Here is a 22,519-nt window from a genome sequence, read left to right as displayed (position 1 = left end):
CAGGTATAATAGAAAAGTAAATTAATGTTTGTTTTTTTTTCTAAATTGAAGGGAAACTATATAAAATGTTTCTAGCAAGACTATTCCCACACAGTGTGAAAGTGGCTGCATGATATAATGTAGATATTCTAAAACATGCATTTTATTTAATTTAAAGGTGATGAAACTTTGTCAGAGGTATTTAGAGCAGCAACAGCTATTACATTACATTGCTATGCTGAACAACTTGGACCGCATGGAAGTTTTGAATCTGCAGACCATCAGTCAACATTTACATAGATAGTTTCAGAGCGATCAGTTTGACGGAAGATATTAGTCAACACTTCAATGTAGACGAGGCAATACGCAAAATGGGATTGAAAACATGCGAAAATAACAGCTGGTCATCGTTTATGCATATATAGGCTTTGTCTTTTGTTTCGGAAAGACTTATTTGGTCGGTTTATCCAGGGGCTAATGAAGGATTACGCCCACTCCTTCATCGTAAAATATCTTTAATTTAGATAAACGAACTGGAACAATGTTTGATCCAAACCATTTTGTGCCCATTTTACTAAATGAAAACAACCCAGCGAACGAATTTGACAGTGACAACGGTTACCTACTTAACTGTATGGAAAATACATAGTTGTCAAGTGTTACACAAGACTTTGCCGTATCTAGTGATTCCCAAACAGATGCTAACAAAAAGTAAACCTCTTCAACATCTGGCATATCTGCCTCTAAAGTTAAGACACCGAACATCGACTTGCTCAATCGTGATACTGTCCGTCTTCAGCGAACTACAGAGAGAACGCAGACGCAACATTTTGAACAGGACGCTAAAGGCGAAATTAGTCAATCGAAAAAAAATTTCTCTGTTTACCGGCAATCCCATGCAGACAGAAGATAATCTAGTTCCCGGCGATATATCTGTGATTAATAGCGATGCACTAACAGTCGAAATAAGAATACCAGAAAACTGTTTGGACAAAGATTGTCCGGATACTACAATTGAATGTGAAACAAGATATCAATGCCAAAATGTTGCAACTGAGCTCACTGAAGACCTTATTGATTATGAAGACAAACATGTAACAAACTTTGGTAGCCTACCAGTTTGAGTGTGATGAATCTTAATCTATGGACCAGATGCCCCATAAAGCGCTTCAAAAAAAGGTTATGGAGGGAAGTGATAAATAAGTCGAAAGTGACAAAGCCCTCCATGAAATAGAAAATGAGGCTGATAATAAATCTATTACCGAAAATAATAATAAATGTGACATAGATAAAAACACATTAACAGAGACGCCACTGGAGGAGTTAGGTGAAAGAGTTACAGAGGCTGAGACTATAATATCTACGTGCACCAATGCTCATTTTGACGGGGATGACTTTGCAATCGATGAATATGTAGAGAAAGAACAAACCAAAATATTTAGGAAACCAAAAGAAACAAGCAATTATCATAGTATTGCAAGCAATCCATAAGTCCCCTACATGTTAGAACCCCATCAACATTCTGAAGGGCCATTGGCCATTCACTAATGTTTCAATTTTTCTCTATTTTAAGTAAATTTGTTGAAAAAAATCTTTAAAAGTGATCATAGGAAACAGTTTTTATGAACAGACAGACAGACGGACAGACTGAAGGACACTCTAAAGTTAATATTTGAAACATCCCTGTTACCAAAATATAACATTTTAAAAGCAAAATTCTTAAAGAGGAGATAACTCTTGAATTAAAGATGCAATGTCATAAAATTTTCAGCTCTTTTTGACAAATCACAAATATTGTTATATTTGCCATGTTTTAAGCCAATTTGTTGCCAAGGCAACTGATATTTTTCAAAATAGGAAGAACAGATAAGACCTGCATAATCTCAAGACTGCTATTTACCCACATGTCAAGTTTCATAAAAATATTTCCAGTACTTTTTGAGTTATCACTAGATTCAGTTTATGTGTAAAATTTGCCATATTTTCAGTCTATGTATTGCCATAGAAACCAGAATTTTCAACATAGGAAGAAAAGAAAAAGACGTGCATAATCTCAAGACTACCATCTACCCATATGTCAAGTTTCATAAAGATATTTCCAGTACTTTTTGCGTTATCACTGGATCCAGTTTATGTGTAAAATTTGCCATATTTTCAGCCAATTTGTTGCCATAGCAACCAGATATTTCAAAATAGAAAGAACAGAAAAAGACGTGCATAATCTCAAGACTGCCATCTACCCATATGTCAAGTTTCATAAAAATATTTCCAGTACTTTTTGCGTTATCACTGGATCCAGTTTATGTGTAAAATTTGCCATATTTTCAGCCTATTTGTTGCCATAGCAACCAGAATTTTCAACATAGGAAGAAAAGAAAAAGACGTGCATAATCTCCATACTGCCATCTATCCATATACCAAGTTTCATAAAAATATTTTCAGTACTTTTCAAGTTATCGCGGGATCCAGTTTTGTGGACGGACGGACTGACAGACGGACAGACAGACGGACGGACAGACGGACGGAGGGTAAACCTTAAGTCCCCTCCGGTAAACCGGTAGGGGACTAAAAACTTCTTCTAGCAATACTGGGGTTTGCGATAATTAAATATTTTCGGGCAATATAAAACTGCTACATGATGAGCAGACTGAAATGGTTACCAAAATTCAATTTACACAAGCTACCAAAGATAACAATGCGTACAACAGTGATGAAAGTAATAACAACACAGAGATGCAGTCAAAGGTTGTCCAAGAAGAGCAAAATAAGACAGCGGATATAGGAGATGATGACATATGCAGCAGTGAAAGGTTAACATTTACGGACAATATGTTAATAAGGAAACTCACTGCAAAGGTTACCACGAAGATCAACTGGCTTCTTGTAATTACAACACAGATGGTTATACAACAACCGCAACAGACAACGAAGTCAAGAATGAATTTGGAGATGATAGTCCAGTCTGATCAGACAAAAATTCCTTCAAGATCAGAGAAAACCACAAACAATCAACATAAAGAACAGTTAGAAGAAACATCGTCCTCTGCGAGTGAAAGTGATGAAAATTTAGAAAGTGACGTAGAGTTTGAGAGTGAATTGGAATGGGAATCTTCAGATGAAAGGGACGAAGAAATTGAAGATGCAGAAGAAAGTAGTAGTATTCAATGGCTTTCAAGATTGCATAAAATAGAAAATAAAGCTTTTAAGGACCAACGCCTGGTCCAAGTAAAGCACTCTCTGCGGCAAATTCGCCACTCAACGTCTTTTATGAAATCTTTCCTGAAGAAATATTTCAACTAGTAGTAAAGTTAACAAATGATTATATTCCTATCTACACTGCACACAGGCAAAAGTTTAATCCGGCTTGGACGGCAAAGGTATTTACACCAGTAACGACTGATGTTATGAAGGCCTTTTTTGGAATACGCATGATAATGGCGATAGACCCCAAACCAAGTATAGATGATTACTGGTCTTCCAACCCATCGTTAAGGAATTCCAGAATCGCAGATACAATGTCCAGACAGAAGTTTAAATTGATATTTTACAATGACGCAAAACGTGACCCATGTCGTATTACAGATCCATCGGAAGCAAAACAAGTTGCTCGAAAAGACCCACTATATAAAGTTTCGCCCTTGTTGGAGAAGGTGCGCAGAAACAGCAATCGTCTTTACAATTTGCACCAAGAGGTGTCCATTGATGAAGCTATGATCAAGTGTCACGGCCAACACTGGGGTATTGTAGGAGCCCCAAATAAACCAGCCAAGCGTGGTTTCAAACTCTTTGTTTCTGCTGATGCAGTTCCAGGCTACACGTCAAACTTTTTAGTGTACATGAGGAAGCAAAAGGAGACTGGTCTTACACAGAAAGTAGTCGAAAATTTAACAGAAGAAATATACAACAGAATCATATAATCTTTGTTGATAAATTTTACACATCCGTTCCACTTGCACTGTCTCTTTTGCAGAATAACACATACATATGTGGTTTGTTCAATGTTGGAAGGAAAAACTGGCCTCAAGATCTCAAAGAATCCAAAAAATTGAAAAAGAAGGAAGACAAAGTCAAAAGCCTGAAAAGGGGAGAGTTTTTGACGAGACAGACAATGGACAAAAAGCTCGTTGCCACAGTGAGCCGTGTACAATCTGAGTACATGTTACAACCCAGTTACAAACGAACGTTCAAATACCGTGACATGTAGGCACATAAATGAAGAAGGCAAGTGGGTAAAAGGAGACATTCCATTTTTCATCGTTAAAATAAACTCGCTGATTCGATTGTTTGATGTAACCACTTTCACTTGATAATGAAGAGTCGATAGTGATTTAGTCAACCTTATGTTATATAGTAATTAAACGCAACGTAACCACTTTTACTTAATTTATGAATAGATCTCAAAGCGGTTTCGTTCATCTTATATGCAGTAACATATTTAAGTATGATGTTGAATTGCCAGTTCTTTGTTTATTTGTTACAAGTGGGACTAAAAATATTTTCAGATTTAACAAATTATCTAGAAACAAAAAAGTGTTTCTTTTTGTTGTTTTTTAAAGCAAATGCTACAATTAACAACCAAATCTTGTATACAACTGATTACAAACTATAATATGAATAACATTTAATTTCTGTAACACTATATGAGATAACCCTCTTAAAATCTTTACAGTACATGATGACTGATGACGATCTCCCGACAGACATTTACGGACATATTTTACACTCCTGACAATTTCCATGCTTTTTTCACAATTACATTGTCTAAAATTCCATCAAAGCTTGGAAGACAGTAATAAAAATGCTCTATTGAATCAACACAGAAAGTAGTAGCTAAGATTATGTAGTACATTTTCTCCAGTTTGTTGATTTTTATTGCATTCTCATCACTTACACTTATCATTTTACTACATTTTCTGACTATACATTTTCCTATGTATCTATGAATGTCATTCTTTATAGAATATCTAAATGTCTTAACATGTAAAACATAAAAAAAAAGAAAGAAAGATGCAAAAAACATAAACAAACAAACAAAACTTAATTTGTGATTCTTTCAATACAAGAGTGTCCATTATGGGGTTGCATTTGTATAAACTAATTAAATAAATATTTATTTTTAGAAATAAAACAAGTAATTTACTTGTCTTTGAATATTTCCTTTAGCACCATTGATTTCAGTCTTCACACAATATCGGCAAAGGCCAGTGTAAACCCTCATTAAAATTAATACTGTCCATTAAGTACGAGATAAACGTTGAAGATTTTTGGCATAAAACATACTATTAAAACAGATAGATTTTTTCTGGAGGCCAAACATCCGAAAAATCTACATTAAAAACAGTTTTGCCAGCCACATTTTCGCTAATTCCTCAAATCAGTTTTGATAAATCTATATGGTTATTACTTAGTGAACTTTTTTATGTGTTAAAATCTTCATTTTTCCAATTCACGAAATTTAATCACTTTCAAAATTTTTTGACTTTACAGTATGTTTCAAAGTCCAAAGTCTCAAACAATCTCAATATATAATATTTCATACAATAATTACTACCAAGTGTTTCATATTCATAAAACTTATGCAAATTAGTAAAAAAGTAAAAACAAACCTTTACAAGGATGCTGGTCATATATAATATCATTATAGAACCTTTTATCATATTTGTTTCAGAAAATTTGAAATTACACAAAATTAACCCTTAAAGCTTCTCTCTTGGGATAGCCTTCATCATAATTCCATCTTTAGATTTTAGGGTTGCTGCCAGTTGTCGTTCTACTTTATGAGTAGGATGTAGTTCCAATTTAAATCTGAAAATATTTAATTAATCAATGAAATGAAATATTAAATATTATATAAATAAGACATGGCTGTCGGGGTGATCGAGGATATTGTCAACCCGAGAACTGGTTTTTTACCCCGAGGCGCAGTCTATAATTCTGAAAGACCTACTACTACAATATTGATAAAATACACAGTAAAGGAAATAAATAGAATACACATCATCATTTTTACAATTTAATATTACTCAAAACAATAAATTTAACAAAAACACTTCAAGAATGATTTTATACATTTCTACATAAAAGTGAGACACAATATACATGTATAATTCTTTAAATATCAAATTTAAACTACGAAATCTAGTTATGAAGCTTTTTCAACAAGAACTTCTATCTATTTGATAGTGATCCATATTTCTATCAAGTTATTTTTTCTTATAAATTTGGGGAATATGAAGTTATGCAAGAGTAATGTGCTCCAGGTTGATATAAGAAATACTCCCTGGGGAATATATCATGGGAGGGTGATATTCAATCAGAACACATAAAAAGCCTATGAGAGTTTTACATTGAAGGATTTATTGAGGTATAATAAAAACAAATGTACCATGTAATCTTATTGGTGGCAGTGAAATGGTATAATGTGCAATTCAAACCTGTATAAAATCATAATTCTTCGATGCAGATGTAAGTCATTTAGTATAATCCTAGCTGCACCATGTTATAATGAAATAAGTGATGCTCCATGTCAAATGCTTAAGCTACTGAAATGCATGTAATATGTTAATCATTTGGTTCTGATATTTACCTGTGTACAATTCTGGCAATCACTGTTTTCATTTCATTCATGGCAAAGTTTTGTCCAATACAATTTCTAGGTCCTGCTGAGAAAGGCACGAAACTGAATGGATCCCTTTCATCATTGCGTTCAGGTGAAAATCTGTCTGGGTCAAATTTCTGTAAAACAGTACACATAAATCTTCTTTGTATTGAATAGCTTAACAAGCATGCATGGGAGTTAATGTATTGGTATTTCAACTATTTTTAGATAATGGTACCATAGAGGCAAATGAACTTCCTTGTGGCAAATACTTGCTGTCAATAAAAAAAAACAAAAAGGAGAGCTGCTTTGGGTACAATAATATAATTTTGTGAATATAACAACAGATCATATGGCTTTAAAATTCAAGATATAAACCAGTTATTATATTTTGTAAATTATCTTTATATATGAGATGTAAATCAGTTATCAACTTTTTTATATTATCTAATTTATGTCAGTAAACCCTACATCTGAATTAGACCAGATATAAATATAGAAAGCCAGTGCACAATGACAGCAATTCAGGTTTTCATTTAATACGAGTATGTCATATAACAAAATCACACTATTCAATGAGCTAATAGAGTGTTATAAACCATAGCAGGTGGCAATAAATACATTATAGAACTTACCAAGGGATCCTCCCACAAGGTTGGATTGATAAGTACATTTACAATAACAACGTTGACTGTTGTACCGACGGGTATGTCGTAACCTTCCAACGTCATAGGTTCATCCGTCACCCTTTGTATAAATGTAACAGGTGGATTCAAGCGTAATGATTCTTTAATCACTTGTGTCAGGTATGTAAGCTTTGGCAAGTCCTCCCTAAATTAACACATGAAGCAAAAACTATTTCAACATCGAAAAACTAAATAAGGCAATCCGACATATTAAATCTTACATTATAACCTGTCAGGTCAAAAGACAACAAGTGAAATTCAGTGTTCAAAGACAAGCAGTCAAACTAAATATAGAGTGACAAGCAGTCAAATAAAGCTTTAATATAACAGCAAATGAAGTCAAGAAAGACATTTAGAGATAATCAGTAAAATTAAGTCTAAAGTGAAAACTAGTCTTTAAGTCTTCATTTTATTTTTTTGGGATTGGGCTTTACATCGCACCAACACAGTATAGGTCACATGGTGACTTCCCAGCTTTACTGGGGAAAGAAGACCTCACGTGCCCCTCTGTGCGTTATTTCAGACACAAAATGGCACCAAAGTAGAACCACTTAAATTCCATAAGCTAGGTGGTTAGCTTTCTAACATGAAGATTCCTCGGATGCTTGCAGTATCAGAACCTACAGGATGAAAATAAGTCTTAAGTGACAACTAATGAGATGATAACACTTCACATATCTTCAATAAAATTAAGTTTTAAGTTAACAGTAGCATATTTGTTTGCTTCCAACAAGTTCAAATCAAATCAAACCTTTGCCCCATTCAAAGAAAAAATGCATAAATATTCTAAGTTCTGTATTTTTCATGACAATTTTGGCATTTTTTACATTATTTTAAGAAAACCATTTTGAATTTTAAATCATACAACTAGTGTAGAGGTCGCAAAGCCACCAACTAAGATGCCTTTTAGTTAATCATTTCAGGCACACATATGCACCAACTAATAAACAACCTTAATATATGCTAGCTGGATAAGGTTTGTCACATAAAAAAACATAGATATTTCTTTACCATAGAATGTTGTCATTGTCTCTCCCCTCTAATACCTCACTAATCTCTTTGTATACAGCATCTTGAACATCTGGATGTCTAGCTATTTCATACAGTGTCCAAGACGTCCCACTTGTTGTGGTATCATGCCCTAAAAAACAAATGCCATACTGGAGAAAACTGACATGAACAATCAAATCCTTTTTTAAAAGATCGACCAAGTTTTGCAAACCAAGTCCTGTAGTCGATTAAATTTTAGGCCTCTACAACCCTTTAGTATCATAAAATTGATATATGTGTCAAAAGCTAATCACAAAACTCTTACATGTTGTCTTAGATTTCGAGATTTGTGTTTTCTAGTCCAATTAAGATTTTGACTGTTTCCTCAATAGATTTACAAATGATATTGAGAAACATAGTAAGAGTTGCACAGTGAAGGAATTGTTTATTAGAAAAGCTGGTCAATAAATATGGTGCATAAAAACTAAAAACAAAACTAGAAATGTGTCCCAAATCTCACTTGCTGCCACAGTGGCACATTCACATACTCGTGTTTTTTTTATAAAAGCCAAGCGCTAAATTAATAAGTGATATACAGTCAAACTTGTATTAAGCGACCGCACAAGGGAAACACCCAAAACAGTCCCTTAATGAAACGGTCTCTTAAGACAAAGCACGATAAAAAGTCAAAATTTATACATGACATCTTTCTTTTGCGGTGGGAATGTTTTTAAACTTCATCTATATAAATGTTTAATAATTAGAACGCTCCAATAATCTAAATGAATGCTAATGTAAAACAAGAACGTGTTTGTTAAACACAGATGCCACGGCTCAGATTCTTGTCAGTAGCAATATTTCAAAAAATGTTTACCCATTCACTCAGTTATGGACGGAAAAATCACCAAAAAATTGTAAACACAAGTTATATAGCTTGACAAAGTCATGGCATTTTGTAATTGTGAAAAATATAAGTTGCCAAGTCATTGCTCTGACTTGTGAAGTTGAAAAATATTCAACTTCATGCAAGTTATCTTCCTACCAAATACGAAATACATCTGTCATTAAATAAAGGCTGTATGAGCAAAAGTGTAAAAACCTATTTTGAACACTGGTGACCTTAACCAAACTGACCCCTGACTCTATCCAAAAGAAGAATACCATGTAAGTTATCTTCCTACCAAATATGAAATACATCTGTCAATAAATAAAGGCTGTATGGGCAAAAGTGTAAAAATCTATTTTAGCACTGGTGACCTTAACCAAACTGACCCCTAACTCTATCCAAAAGAAGAATACCATGTAAGTTATCTTCCTACCAAATATGAAATACATCTGTCAATAAATAAAGGCTGTATGAGCAAAAGTGTAAAAATCTATTTTTAGCACTGATGAACTTGACCCAACTGACCCCTTACTCCATCCAAAGGAAGAATACAATGCAAGTTATCTTCCTACCAAATATAAAATACATCTGTCAATAAATAAAAGATGTATGGGCAAAAGTGTAAAAATCTATTTTAGCACAAGTGACATTGACCCACTGATCCCTACCCCAATCAAAAGGATGAATACCATGCAAGTTATCTTCCTACCAAATATAAAATATATCTGTCAATAAATAAAGGCTGTATGAGCAAAAGTGTAAAAATCTATTTTTAGCACTGGTGACCTTGACCCAACTGACCACTAACTCCATCAAAGTTTATGTTTCTATCAATTATAAATAACATCTGTCTATAGAATAAGGTCAATACACCTGTAAAAATGTAAAAATCTATTTTTAACATTGGTGACCTTGACATTGGTAACATTGACCTTGACCCAAAGGACCCCTTACTACACCCAAAGAAAGAAGGACCAACCTTGGCATGTTTGTATTAAACTAAGACATCAACTAAAATATAAAGGCTGTATGAGCAAAAATGTTTATATTTATTTTTTAAACCAGTGACCTTGACCTTGACCCTAGAGACAGCTTACTCCACAAAAAATTAGAGGACCATCAAAGGTATCCACCTACTAAATATGAAAGATATCATTAAAGAAATTAAGCAATTCGGAGAAATTTAAGATAAATCCAACTTGCTGAAATAAGTTAACCAGACAAGGCCCTATTTTCAAAGTGAAAAAAGGGAAATAACTGGGAAATATGGATGACACAGTTATATAACTTGGCAATATCATGTACTTTGTATTGATAAGTAAGTGTGGAAATTATAAGCCATTAGTATAGATAGAACTTTAGATATTTCCAACTTGCCGTTTTAGGTTAACCATTATTCATTTTCTAAGTGCTGAAAAGGGCAATAACTTGGTAAATATGAAAGCCAGAATTATGTAACTTGCCCAGATCATGTACTTTGTATTGATTAGTAAGTGTGTAAACTTAGAAGCCATTGGTACATGTAGAACTTAAGAAAAATCCAACTTGCCATTCTCGTTCTAGGTTAACCTCGTACAGACAGACGGGCGGACGGTTCAATCACTATATGCCAGGGGGCATAAAAATAACTTTCAGATATTTATTGACAAATCAGTTTTGATCCATTACGTACATGTTTGACATTTTTCCAGAATTTCTAAACTTCTCCGTTTTATTTCCTTGTCTCCAATACGAAAACCCTGATAAGTGAAGCTTTTTTCTGTTGTGCACTTTTCATTTGAAATAAACAAACTAGATCTGATTGTAACGAGTAATTTAATTGCTGATCAAGGTCAATTCAATGCAGTCTAAATATCAACAGCTAAGCGTATACACCATCTGAGTAGGGGCGGAGCGTTGCATTGTTTTATTGATATTATTGGATAATACACGTCATGCTTATACTTACCTTTATTTGCATACATTAAACGGTTTGGCAAAAAGAGTTTTTCACACATTTATATTTTGTGTTTTGATTGTTGACACTTATGACATAACGAGGCGGCGTTCTCTAAAAACACAATTACTTGACAGGTAAAAGTGGTTGTTTAATGAAAAGATTGATCTCAATTAGCTGACTAATTAACGGTCGTTGGTCGCGTTGAGCAAAAGTCGCTTAATGCATTAAAGATATAGAGAGAAAATGAAAGAGGCTGCATAAGACAAAAGTCGCTTAATACACGTGGTCTCATGGGCAAGTTAGACCACAGGCGCTAGTCACATAATCAAATATTTTACATAATCGGTCTATATATGTATATAAAGATCTTTATATACATATATAGACCGATTATGTAAAATATTTGATTATGTGACTAGCGCCTGTGAGTTAGACTGTACATATAAAAATAAAATCTAAGGCCAAAGGGTTTTCTGATTATTGGTTGGATAGGCTTTTAAGTGGTCCAGGCCAAATTGACTTTGACCTTTGACCTTATGTGCATGCTGTAAATGCATTACCTTCAAATAAGAATGTATCAACTTCATTCCTTATTTCTGCAGATGACAATCCAGTACCATTGTCATCTTTAGCTGTCAGTAGAATACCTAGGAAATCCTTACATTTTGTTTCTTTACCTTTCTTGGCATCTGAAATCTGTAAAACATTCAATTTTAAACATTCATACCTAACATTTCATTATAAATTGGAAAAATAATTGGAACATAGCCCAAAGGCATTGCAACAAAACTTTTATCACATACCCATGCCACTTTTGTGACTGTGTAAAAATGTTTTGATGTGACGTCATTTGCGTTATACATGTACAAACATAGTGTACAGACAAACTAAATGTTAGCGCTACACTATAGGCGCATCAATAAATAAGAGCTGTCAGTAGGACAGCAACGCTCGACTATTCTTAGTGCTTAAAAGTAAAAAAGCCTTGATAATGTAAAATTTTCTTTGTTAACAAAGGGGCTAATTTTTTCTTTAAAACCATGTTACAGTTATAGGCCTTGAAGAGAATCTTATTATGCTCTCAAAGAAGAGTATAAAATTTCAACTTGTTTCAAAGCCAGATTTAATAGAATATGAAAATATCTGAGGTGGTATGCAAACTTAAATGTAAATTATAAGTCGAAAAAGGGGCATAATTCTGTCAAAATGCTTGATACAGCTACCTCCTCCTGTCTACAGGTTAGGGGTTAGGGTCATGATGGTGAACAAGTGTGCAAAGTTTCAAAGCTAAATGTCAATGGACTATGAAAATATTTGAGGTATTACAAAGACTTTAACGAAAATTCTAAGTCAAAAAAGGGGCATAATTCTGTCAAAATGCTTGATACAGTTACCTCCTCCTGTCTACAGGTTGGGGTCATGATGGTGAACAAGTGTACAAAGTTATAAAGCCATATGTCAATGGACTTTGAAAATATTTGTGGTATTACAAAAACTTTAACATAAGTGGTTACACCGACACTGACGACGACGCTCGGGTGACTACAATAGCTCTAGCTCTACTTATTCTTATGGAATAGCCGAGCTTAAAATGATTATTTTTTACTTTAAAAGGTCTTTATTTTTGGGTATGTGATACATAGAATATTAGACAATGTTATTGAACTTGTTGAATAAACAAGAGCTGTCGGTAGGACAGCAACGCTCGACTATTCTTAGTGCTTGATAGTAAAATAAATGCTTGATACAGTTACCTCCTCCTGTTTACAGGTTGGGGTCATGATGGTGAACAAGTGTGCAAAGTTTCAAAGCCATATGTCAATTGACTTTGAAAATATTTGAACTATTACAAAAACTTTAACGTAAATTCTAAGTCGAAAAAGGGGCATAATTCTGTCAAAATGCTTGATAGAGTTACCTCCTCCTGTTTACAGGTTGGGGTCATGATGTTGAACAAGTGTGCAAAGTTTCAAAGCCATATGTCAATGGACTTTGAAAATATTTGAACTATTACAAAAACTTTAACGTAAATTCTAAGTCGAAAAAGGGGCATAATTCTGTCAAAATGCTTGATAGAGTTACCTCCTCTTGTCTACAAGTTGGGGTCATGATGGTGAACAAGTGTGCAAAGTTGCAAAGCCATATGTCAATGGACTTTGAAAATATTTGAACTATTACAAAAACTTTAACGTAAATTCTAAGTCGAAAAAGGGGCATAATTCTGTCAAAATGCTTGATAGAGTTACCTCCTCTTGTCTACAGGTTGGGGTTATGATGGTGAACAAGTGTGCAAAGTTTCAAAGCCATATGTCAATGGACTTTGAAAATATTTGAACTATTACAAAAACTTTAACGTAAATTCTAAGTCGAAAAGGGGGCATAATTCTGTCAAAATGCTTGATAGAGTTACCTCCTCCTGTCTACAGGTTGGGGTCATGATGGTAAACAAGTGTGCAAAGTTTCAAAGCAATATGTCTATGGACTTTGAAAATATTTGAACTATTACAAAAACTTTAACATAAGTGGTTACGCCGACGCCGACGCCGACGCCGACGCTCGGGTGACTGCAATAGCTCTACTTATTCTTATCGAATAGTCGAGCTAAAAAGTATTATGCTTGCCCGGGGCTTGCATAATATAATTTATTTAAACTTGTTCAATAAATGCAGTATTGAACTGACACTCATTAAATATCCTCTATTTATTTTTAGACTAACTAACTTTGACCTTTGTTTTACCTGCCTTTAACTGTACTTAAGTAAAAAGGTTCATGTAAGGTTCCTACATATAAAATATTATTTATAATATTGTTATAAAAATGAAAGGACTATGATAAAAAAAAATAATAGTAACAGTGGCAGACATAAGGAAAGAAAACACCGGCATCCTAAACAATAGTCCCTTGAAACTTTTGGGAGGCATTAAGTTTTTAAATGTAGCCATTTAATTAAGTAGAGGTAAATTGTGGAAGAAGACTAGCAACAATAACCATATAATGAATGTTAATAGACTTTTTGCACTTTTAACTTCATATTATTGGAAAATCAAAACCTGGGTTTTCAAAATTGTAAACCTGGTTAAAAAGCATTTCCTGTCATTGTAAACAGGTCCAGTATGGGGCTGACGTTGACAAATAATTATTAATAATAATAATATTTGCTTAACAGAGCTTATCAGATAAATGAACTGGTGTGAAATCGATGTCATGTCATAATCAAGGAAAAAGAATGTCATAACTTAAATGATCATTAAAGACTCCATTACCAGAGTTTGTTTTCTTTCTTGGATAATGTTCTCAGCCACTTTATGGACAAGATCACAGGCACGTTTCCACCGTCTACCATTTGATGTGAGATAATAGATAAAGTCTGGATACAACCAAAATTTACTGAAAGAGAACAAAATCCTCAGTCTAAAAAATACAATGGCTTCTTTTCTTAATTTCTTTACATTAAAACGTATTTAGTTAATCAGGTTAAAATGCAACTTGATCAAGACTTTTTCGGAACAGATAACAAAAGGGTGCATTGCATCATTTATCGACAAAATACAGGATTAAAATATCATCTATAAACAAAATACAAATTTAAGGAAATCATTTATCAACAACATACCAGCTTCAGGAAATTGTTTGTCAACAAAATACAGGATAAGGAAAGTATTTGTTAACAAATTACATGTTTCATGAGTTCATGTCAACAAAATAAAAATAACATTTGATAAAATATGGGACAGAGTCTTATCATCTATGTAGCATGAAAAGAACATATTAACACTAAATTACACTATTTACCAACATCATTTAGTAAAATACCTGAAAATCACTATATATATTTCTTAATTATATACTCACAAAAATCTATCTGCAAGAAGATCATTTAATTCCCACACTGCCTGGACATATGGTTGCTTCATTCTGAAGTGAAGACAATGTAACATGTATTAGTTTATATATTTTTGTTTAAATGTTTTGAATCATGATAATAAAGTTGTTATTTTATCATATCATTAATAGTAAGAACAAAATGAAGTCAGCCAGTTTATTTTCATTAGATAGAGAACCTTGATATTAAAATGAGAACAATTTCGGCAATGAGTAACAGGTTAAATATTATTTCAAATAGACCCTATAACTAGAGCAGAAAACCAACAGTCAGACAGGTGTAAAAAAATATGTTTTAATGACAAATTTAATAAATTTATTAAAAAGATATGTGTACATACTTTGCAGTTTGGCAATCACTCTTGTAAGAAAATGCACACTGTAATATAACATCTAGAGAAAACATGCAAGCATGTTCAAATATTTCAAAATATTCTTCCTTGTCTGCATATGCTTGTAGCTTATCCTGAAAAAAAAACAAAAAAGGCTGTTTAACATTTAACTGTACAATACAAGAATATATTTGGTAAAGTTGAACCACCAGACCAGAGAGCTTTATTTAAATGGAGAGGAAGCTATATACCAATATGTATACCGCCTTGCTATGTGTTATGACTGTTATCTAAGATCAAAAGAATTAACAAACAAAGAAGATGAAAAAATGTAACAAAAAAGCAATAAATAAGAGGATGTAAGTTGTTCTTAGTAATGTATGAAAATGTATACATAAATAATGATACTGAATGTAGAATAAAGAACTTACAACAAATATGCTAGATGCTCTGTTCTTCACTTCTAGGTATGCTTTGAGGATGTCAAAATGGAAAGCTGGTGTTAACAGCCGACGGCTTCTAAACCATTTCTCTCCATTACTTATCAACAGACCTTCTCCCAACCATGACATTATTAGACTGTATAGACTTCGGCTTTTTGGTGCTGAAGAAAGAAACAATAAAAATAAAAATCTTGTAAAAAGCTGGCAAACTATGCTGCTTTTGATGCAGCTTGAATATTGATAAACATTATGACAAAACAGTTTGTATGACTTTCTTTTTTTATCTCCACCTTTTAATTTTAGATATAGAGAATAACAGGTTACTGTCTTTTGAGAAAGGGTTTCTCAGACGAGGTTAGATATGGTCCTGGAAGGGGCGAGGCTTGCCGAGCCCCTTCCGGACCATATCTAGCCGAGTCTGAGAAATCCCTTTCTCAAAAGACAGTAACCTGTTATTCTTTTTATCATGCCTCTATTATGATTTTGCATCTTATTTTTTTTTAATACGGGGCGCTAATTTCTGAAAGTACGGTAACCACAAGAGGGTTATACGCCAAAAAAGTAGTCCGAGGGTTTTTACCAATAATTTTATAACACAACACAATTTTTGGTACAATTTGCTTTAACAATTTATTTACTGTGTATTATCATAAATATTCAGCAAAGTCAATTATACAATACCAACAATAAACATCATCAGTGCTGATCTGGCGTAGGAACATAGTGTTCTCAAGTCACTGACTGAGAAAGGTTGCTGTTCTCAGACAGGCTTTATCAGGCAGTTGTCATAGTAATGGCATGATAAAATACCTTATTTATACATACTATAACAGATTATGTATTACATAATTATTAAGTGACTTGTGTAATTGCAGAGGAAAGTTATTCAAGCAAATAAAATGTATACTTTTGTTGTATTACTCAGTCTTTCAAACTCCCATTAATCCATTTTTACTTATAATCACATTTTTATGCTTTATTTTTTTTAAATACAGTAAACTCTCAAAACGTCATTTATTTAGGTTCTATGTTTTAAAATGGTCATAAATGAACCATGTTTGAATATGGTCAATTGACAGTACCTGAGGATTTGAGGATGACCTTCACAGTGTCAGCATGTACTACATTGACCATTGGTAAAAAGGAACTCAGCCAGCCCAATGACAGTCGTGGTCTTTCTGTAACATTCTTAAACATCCACTCAAACGCTGCTTCATTTAGTCCTGGCATCTACAATTTATTATGAAACCAATGGTAACAGACACAAATTGATTTCAATTTAATTATGGCCCATCCTGCCTTTCAGAAAATGTGTTTTTAAAATTTTACATTTTACATGTAGTAAGCACTGTAAATTTAGATTATTTTCACAAGAGATCAAATTTCACTTACTAAATGCATATTGAAGATTTTTCAAAAATAAATGACAAATGAGCATCTAAATACATTGTACCATAATTCAATTCATCAACAATTAACCTTGCAAATAAGTCAGATTAGTGTTGATTTTGTAAAATTTCAGCAAACTGGAAAAATCCAACATTTAAGTAAATAAATAGGGACTTAAAAGTATAATGTATGTATCTGTATTTAGGAACTTTATCTAAGAAATCTGTGCAATGTGCCATCTCTGAAAAATGAAAAGTAGATTGTTTGGCCGTTTCACCTCTTTGACCGTTTAAGATGGCTAAGTTTTAGATTCGGGAAGCATTTGAGGTGACGGTTGACCGCGAACAGCAGGTGACTGTTGAATATATGTATAAAATAGAGTAATTTTCGTCAGGGACATCACAAAATGGCCATTCAGGTCTGATGACTGCCGAAAAGAGGTGACCGTTCATACAGGTTAGACTGTAGATGTAATATGACCAACATTGTTCGGGCTTAATTCTCAATATCTCCAAAATAGATAATGGAGAGTACCAAAATAGAACCTAGACAAGTACATTTAACAAATAAGCATGTTAAGAATTAATTACCGGTATATAGTTATGTGTGTATGATAATTTAAAATAATTTATAAAGTACCTGTCTAGAATTCCCAAAGAGGAATTCTGTCTTCACTCCTGGTATTTTGCATAGGACTATTGCAGTTCTTCGGAACTTCAAGTACCACTGTAGAAACATCAGAAGAATGTAGCCTACAGCTATACTCAGCACTATAGTGGCCCATGATATTCCAAATAAACCCATGGTCACATCTATTTTCACCTGAAATAAAGTTGACACACCTCTATATCTTTCAGCACCTGGACAATCTTCACAGTGATTTCATGCAGCATATTTAATAGAGAAATTATTTTTCTCTTCTTAAAACCTTGCTGAACTACACAGAAAATACCTACCTATTGTGGAATGGGTGCCTTTATTGCATTACTGAAAATGGAGATTGAAATTCTGTTTAAAATATCCAAAATTCATCAGAGTCTGGGAAATGTAGAAACTTGTACAGTAGACTCCCTACCTAAGACCACCCAGCTATTAAGACTATTATGTCAATGGTGACATGATCCAGAATTAAGACCACCCAACTTATCCACCTTTAAGACCACCAGATTCAGTCCCAATTCTTTGTTTTATTCTTTATTTGAACCCATTATTGAGACCACTGATGTTAAAGTTAACACCGGTCTAGTAGGGCTGTCATTGAATATCGCAATATTGATATATCATCGATATTCATCCTCTGATACAATATCAATACACACTTTTAAATACCACTCTAATTGGCCTACTAAAGTTAAGACACTTTTTTTCAAGTTTTCATGGCTAACTTGAACTTTAAAGTCTGTTTTCAACAGTTCAGTGACAAAAATAACAGAAAAAAACTTTGGTTAGTTAGTAGTATTTGTAATGTCTATTGTAAATACAAGCAATTACATAACACCATTATCCTTAAATTTACAACACATATTTAAATGTTTTTCATTGTATCTATTGCATCAAAATTGATATATCGATTTGTCCGCGTTGATATTTGTCTATCGCGACATATTCAATTAAAACGACATAAATTTCCCCATCACTGACAAGCCCTCAATTGTCTAGATTCAAAAATTTGTTGTGTTTTTATACCATTTGCTTTGAATTGCCTGATAGTCATGACAGCGTGTGATATCAACAAAAAAGCTGAGTTTGTTATTCAAGGGTTTTGAGTATGAAATCTGGGTGTGAAAGTAAATATCTTAGAGATTTAACTATAAACGAGCAATTTGTATAGAAAATCAAAGTTCATATATAATATGAGATACGAGATGATAATTAGATTGTAATCTTATAATGATAATACAACACCGGACCGAGCAATGCAGTGAAGCCCTTCTATGTACTATGTTTTAACAATATCAGGAAACTCTATCACAGAAATTTAATCATTTAAAGGAATAGGAGATGGATGGATTGATGTCTGTCTAATATAAATATTCATCATTTAAAAAGAGGAACCATGACATTTTTCCTATTGACATCAACCCTGTAAGAGAGAAATTCGTGTTTTAAGACACTATTTTTTACTTGAGAAATAAGTTCATGGGCGCCGCCATTTTGGCGTTCTGTCATTCTCGCGAGACAGACGAGACCGAGATTGTGACGTCTTATACCCACTTCCGGTATAGGTGTACACGCTGGTACAACTGAAATATATCTTGATGAAGAACTTATTAATTTTATTGCGTACATTATACATTATTTATGAAAACATCATATGGAACTGAATTGCTTTAATTAATTAATTAATTGAAGACGCTGCGACATTAATAATCATTTGTCTGATATTCAAGCTTGCTGATGATCCCACCACATGATTTAAGCAATGACAGCTTAATTTTCAAAGATAAACCATAAATTTAATTTGGGTACTATGAGAAACTTCTTCAAATTGACGATATATCCTTTTATTTTGTATTTAATTTTCGCTAGACAAGCTGTCCAAATAGGGTACATCATGTCATGTATCTTTTTTTCAGGTAAAAAATCAACTAAATCCAATGTGCTGAGGACGCGTTTTTCCGCCATTGACGCTAAAAATGAGAATGGCGCAGGAAAATCGGCAGCCAGACTAATATCGTATGAAAACAAAACTGTCCATTAGGTAATTTAGGCACCTAGTCAAAGCTGGTACCAACAGCAACAGCTAGGTTGCCCTTTCCCCTATTATTACGCATATTCTCGGCTTTATCCAGTTCCCTAAAGTTATCTACTTACCAAATTCCTTTCCCCGACAGATACGCATTTCTACTACCGTAAATTTAATCCAATAAAACAAAAAATCACAAATCTACTTAATATTTAAAATGATTATTGGTAACTGAAAAAAAAAATGTGCTTCTATTTTATGACGTGCTGTAATTTACTACGGTGTGGAACCTAATTCCCCCTAAGGTCATTCAATTCACTGATGAAGCGTAAAAAAATAGATGTCCATTTCGTCATAAGAATGTATGACAAGGGTGATTAACCAATCAGGGCAACATTGTGCATGATCAAAAGGTCTGTCGGCACAGAGGCATACAAGGAGCAATAAAATTCGTCAGTACACAGTGTGACAGGAATTAGGAACAATTAAAATGGACAATGCGCAATATTAGACATAATTAAGTAGTAAGAACCAGCAATTGTGTGAATAAATTATGCAAATTAGATTTTTGAACAGCCAATAAAAATGATTTGCCTGCAGTTAATATTAGGCTACGATTACGATGCGCAGCATCATACGTTGACAGACATGTTAACAATTTACTTTTGAAAAGAGTTGCTTATATTTTTGAAATGTGTACATCAATTATAACATATGTTCACACCTTTAAATGTGAAAGTCAGAATCAAACTGCCAAAATTTAATTATATGTACTATTAAGAACACGTTTTAGTAGGGTTTTTATAATGGAAGTGGCCCGTACGGCTACCCAAAAGTTTTAGTCGTAGCCGTACGTGAGTCACGTACGACTAGCAAGGACACACTGTATTGGCTAGCCGTACGGCACTTTTTAAAATTGTATGGAAGTCGAAAATGCATATGTTATTTTATGACTTTAAGCGAGGATTTTAACCAAGAAACAGTATTAATTGTCTTCGGATGAAAAAAAATAGCCTTTGCTTGCATTTACACCAATTGAAATAGTTTACAAAATTTTGATAATAATCCTTTTTTGTTTCATTAAGTTTAATTTTCGACACCTTTAATATGAAAAAAAAAACAACAAACACTGAAAATGATTGTTGTTAGGCTCTTGATAATTACGACAATTACCGACGGTACTGTATAGAAGTTTGTCCATCAAGGAAAGTTTGTCTATTGTCAGTCCCTAGATAGGTTTTAATTAAGGCTAATTAATTGATTGACTGTGCTTTTATGTTCGATATTTATCTACTGTTTTTAAAATTATATAATTATTTTTGCATTTCACCGTTTTTTTTTTGTTTGTTTTTTTTTTTTCAATGTTCTTTTTATTTATTTATTCCACTCCGATCATTTTTTATTCGATCCATGTGCTTAGAATTAACAAAAATGATTAAATAATTCATACAAATTAAACAACAAATGATAAGCATGAAAATCAACAATTTTATAAACGTTCGACTTCCATATAATTTTGAAAAGTGCCGTACGGCTAGTCGTTCGTGACTCACGTACGGCTAGAACTTTCGTAGCTAGCCGTACGTTTCTTTATTTTTAATTATTATTTTTTTTATATTGTGACGTATTTTGAACCATAAAAAATCTCCTCTACACCTCCTGTGAAAATTAAATTGTCTGGTCAATACTTCATTATATTAATATTTCCTTACGATTCAACTAGATTTATCATGAATCTAAAGATGTGGGGAAATGACATCACGCGCACCTGTTTTTACACGGCCAATACACAAACATGGCCGCGCTTACTGATTTGTAGAAATCGGTGATTTAGCGATTGAAATTTTGTTATCATTCGTGTAATATTATTATTTGGCGGCAGAAAATTTGCAGATTTATTATTTATAGTATTCTTTTTCTGAAATTAAGTTTTTATTCTAACCTTGTTTTTCCCTTTAAGTTCTTATTGACCATTTTCATTACAAAATGGAAGTTACAAAATACATGTAGTCAGAGACTTAGATCTCTGATGTAGCAGGGGAAATACATGAAAAATAGTTCAAAATAGGGAAGTACATGTATAAACTCTTGCAACAACTGTGATTTTACAACAACAAAAAAGTATCTTCACACTGGCAATTTCACCCAATCACCTGCATTTTATGATCAATACAAAATGAAGTCAAGGCTGAAATAAAAGCCCATAGACTAGGAATTTATGTAGTCATTTGGGGATTTGCTTTAAATTAAATTTAAATTAAAAAATAAGAGATCATCTTATCTGATAATTTTCAACCTACTCATAAAATGACAGGACAAATAAAAAAATTCTTGTTATGTTGGTTAATTTGGAAATGTAAAACCAACACTGCTTCCCTCTGAAAAGCTTTATATATGACCTATCGCTTATTTTTAAATAAATAAAAAACAAAACGAACTTTGGTCTTGGTTACAAATGGCGTTAAGAAAATAATTGGAGGTAACTCGTATTCTAAACAACGGAGTATTTAAATTGTTTTAAACTTGCCTTTGTAAATCTTTATTTCACCGAAACTAAAAGCCATCATAGACTGAAATTGGCATAGAATATAATTTTTATAGAAATTAACAAATATTTCTTTGTTTAAAATTTTTATAACGTTGAGACTTGATTTCCTATTCGAGACGACAACAATAATATTGCGAAATTTATTTCAGTTTAGTCATGA

The 22,519-nt window shown here is 33.1% G+C and overlaps 1 protein-coding gene across 1 annotated transcript; it reads right to left on the bottom strand.

Moving 5' to 3' along the window:
• Nucleotides 1-5,496: 5,496 nt before the first annotated feature.
• On the bottom strand, nucleotides 5,497-22,285 carry LOC132731777 (ultra-long-chain fatty acid omega-hydroxylase-like). The gene is made up of 12 exons (XM_060718035.1): nucleotides 22,250-22,285; nucleotides 17,765-17,947; nucleotides 16,819-16,966; nucleotides 15,725-15,897; nucleotides 15,303-15,427; nucleotides 14,932-14,994; nucleotides 14,343-14,466; nucleotides 11,639-11,774; nucleotides 8,275-8,404; nucleotides 7,213-7,408; nucleotides 6,566-6,714; nucleotides 5,497-5,784 (listed from the first exon to the last, which is right to left on the bottom strand). The coding sequence occupies exons 2-12, from the start codon at nucleotides 17,927-17,929 to the stop codon at nucleotides 5,676-5,678; spliced, it is 1,518 nt and encodes a 505-aa protein (XP_060574018.1). The 5' UTR covers nucleotides 17,930-17,947; nucleotides 22,250-22,285; the 3' UTR covers nucleotides 5,497-5,675.
• Nucleotides 22,286-22,519: the final 234 nt, after the last annotated feature.

This window comes from Ruditapes philippinarum, unplaced genomic scaffold, assembly GCF_026571515.1.
Source record: "Ruditapes philippinarum isolate M1 unplaced genomic scaffold, ASM2657151v2 ctg8594_1_1_1_1, whole genome shotgun sequence".
NCBI classification, from domain to species: Eukaryota; Metazoa; Mollusca; class Bivalvia; order Venerida; family Veneridae; genus Ruditapes; species Ruditapes philippinarum.
This window is presented reverse-complemented; position numbering and strand designations above follow the sequence as displayed.

Coding starts and splice junctions, on each gene's coding strand:
- LOC132731777 (XM_060718035.1), bottom strand. CDS start 17,929: ATGGGTTTATTTGGAATATCATGGGCCACTATAGTGCTGAGTATAGCT. Junction 15,898..16,818: donor GGTCATCCTCAAATCCTCAG/GTACTGTCAATT, acceptor TTCTTTCTTCAG/CACCAAAAAGCCGAAGTCTA. Junction 14,467..14,931: donor CTTCTTGCAGATAGATTTTT/GTGAGTATATAA, acceptor GTTCTCTTTCAG/TAAATTTTGGTTGTATCCAG.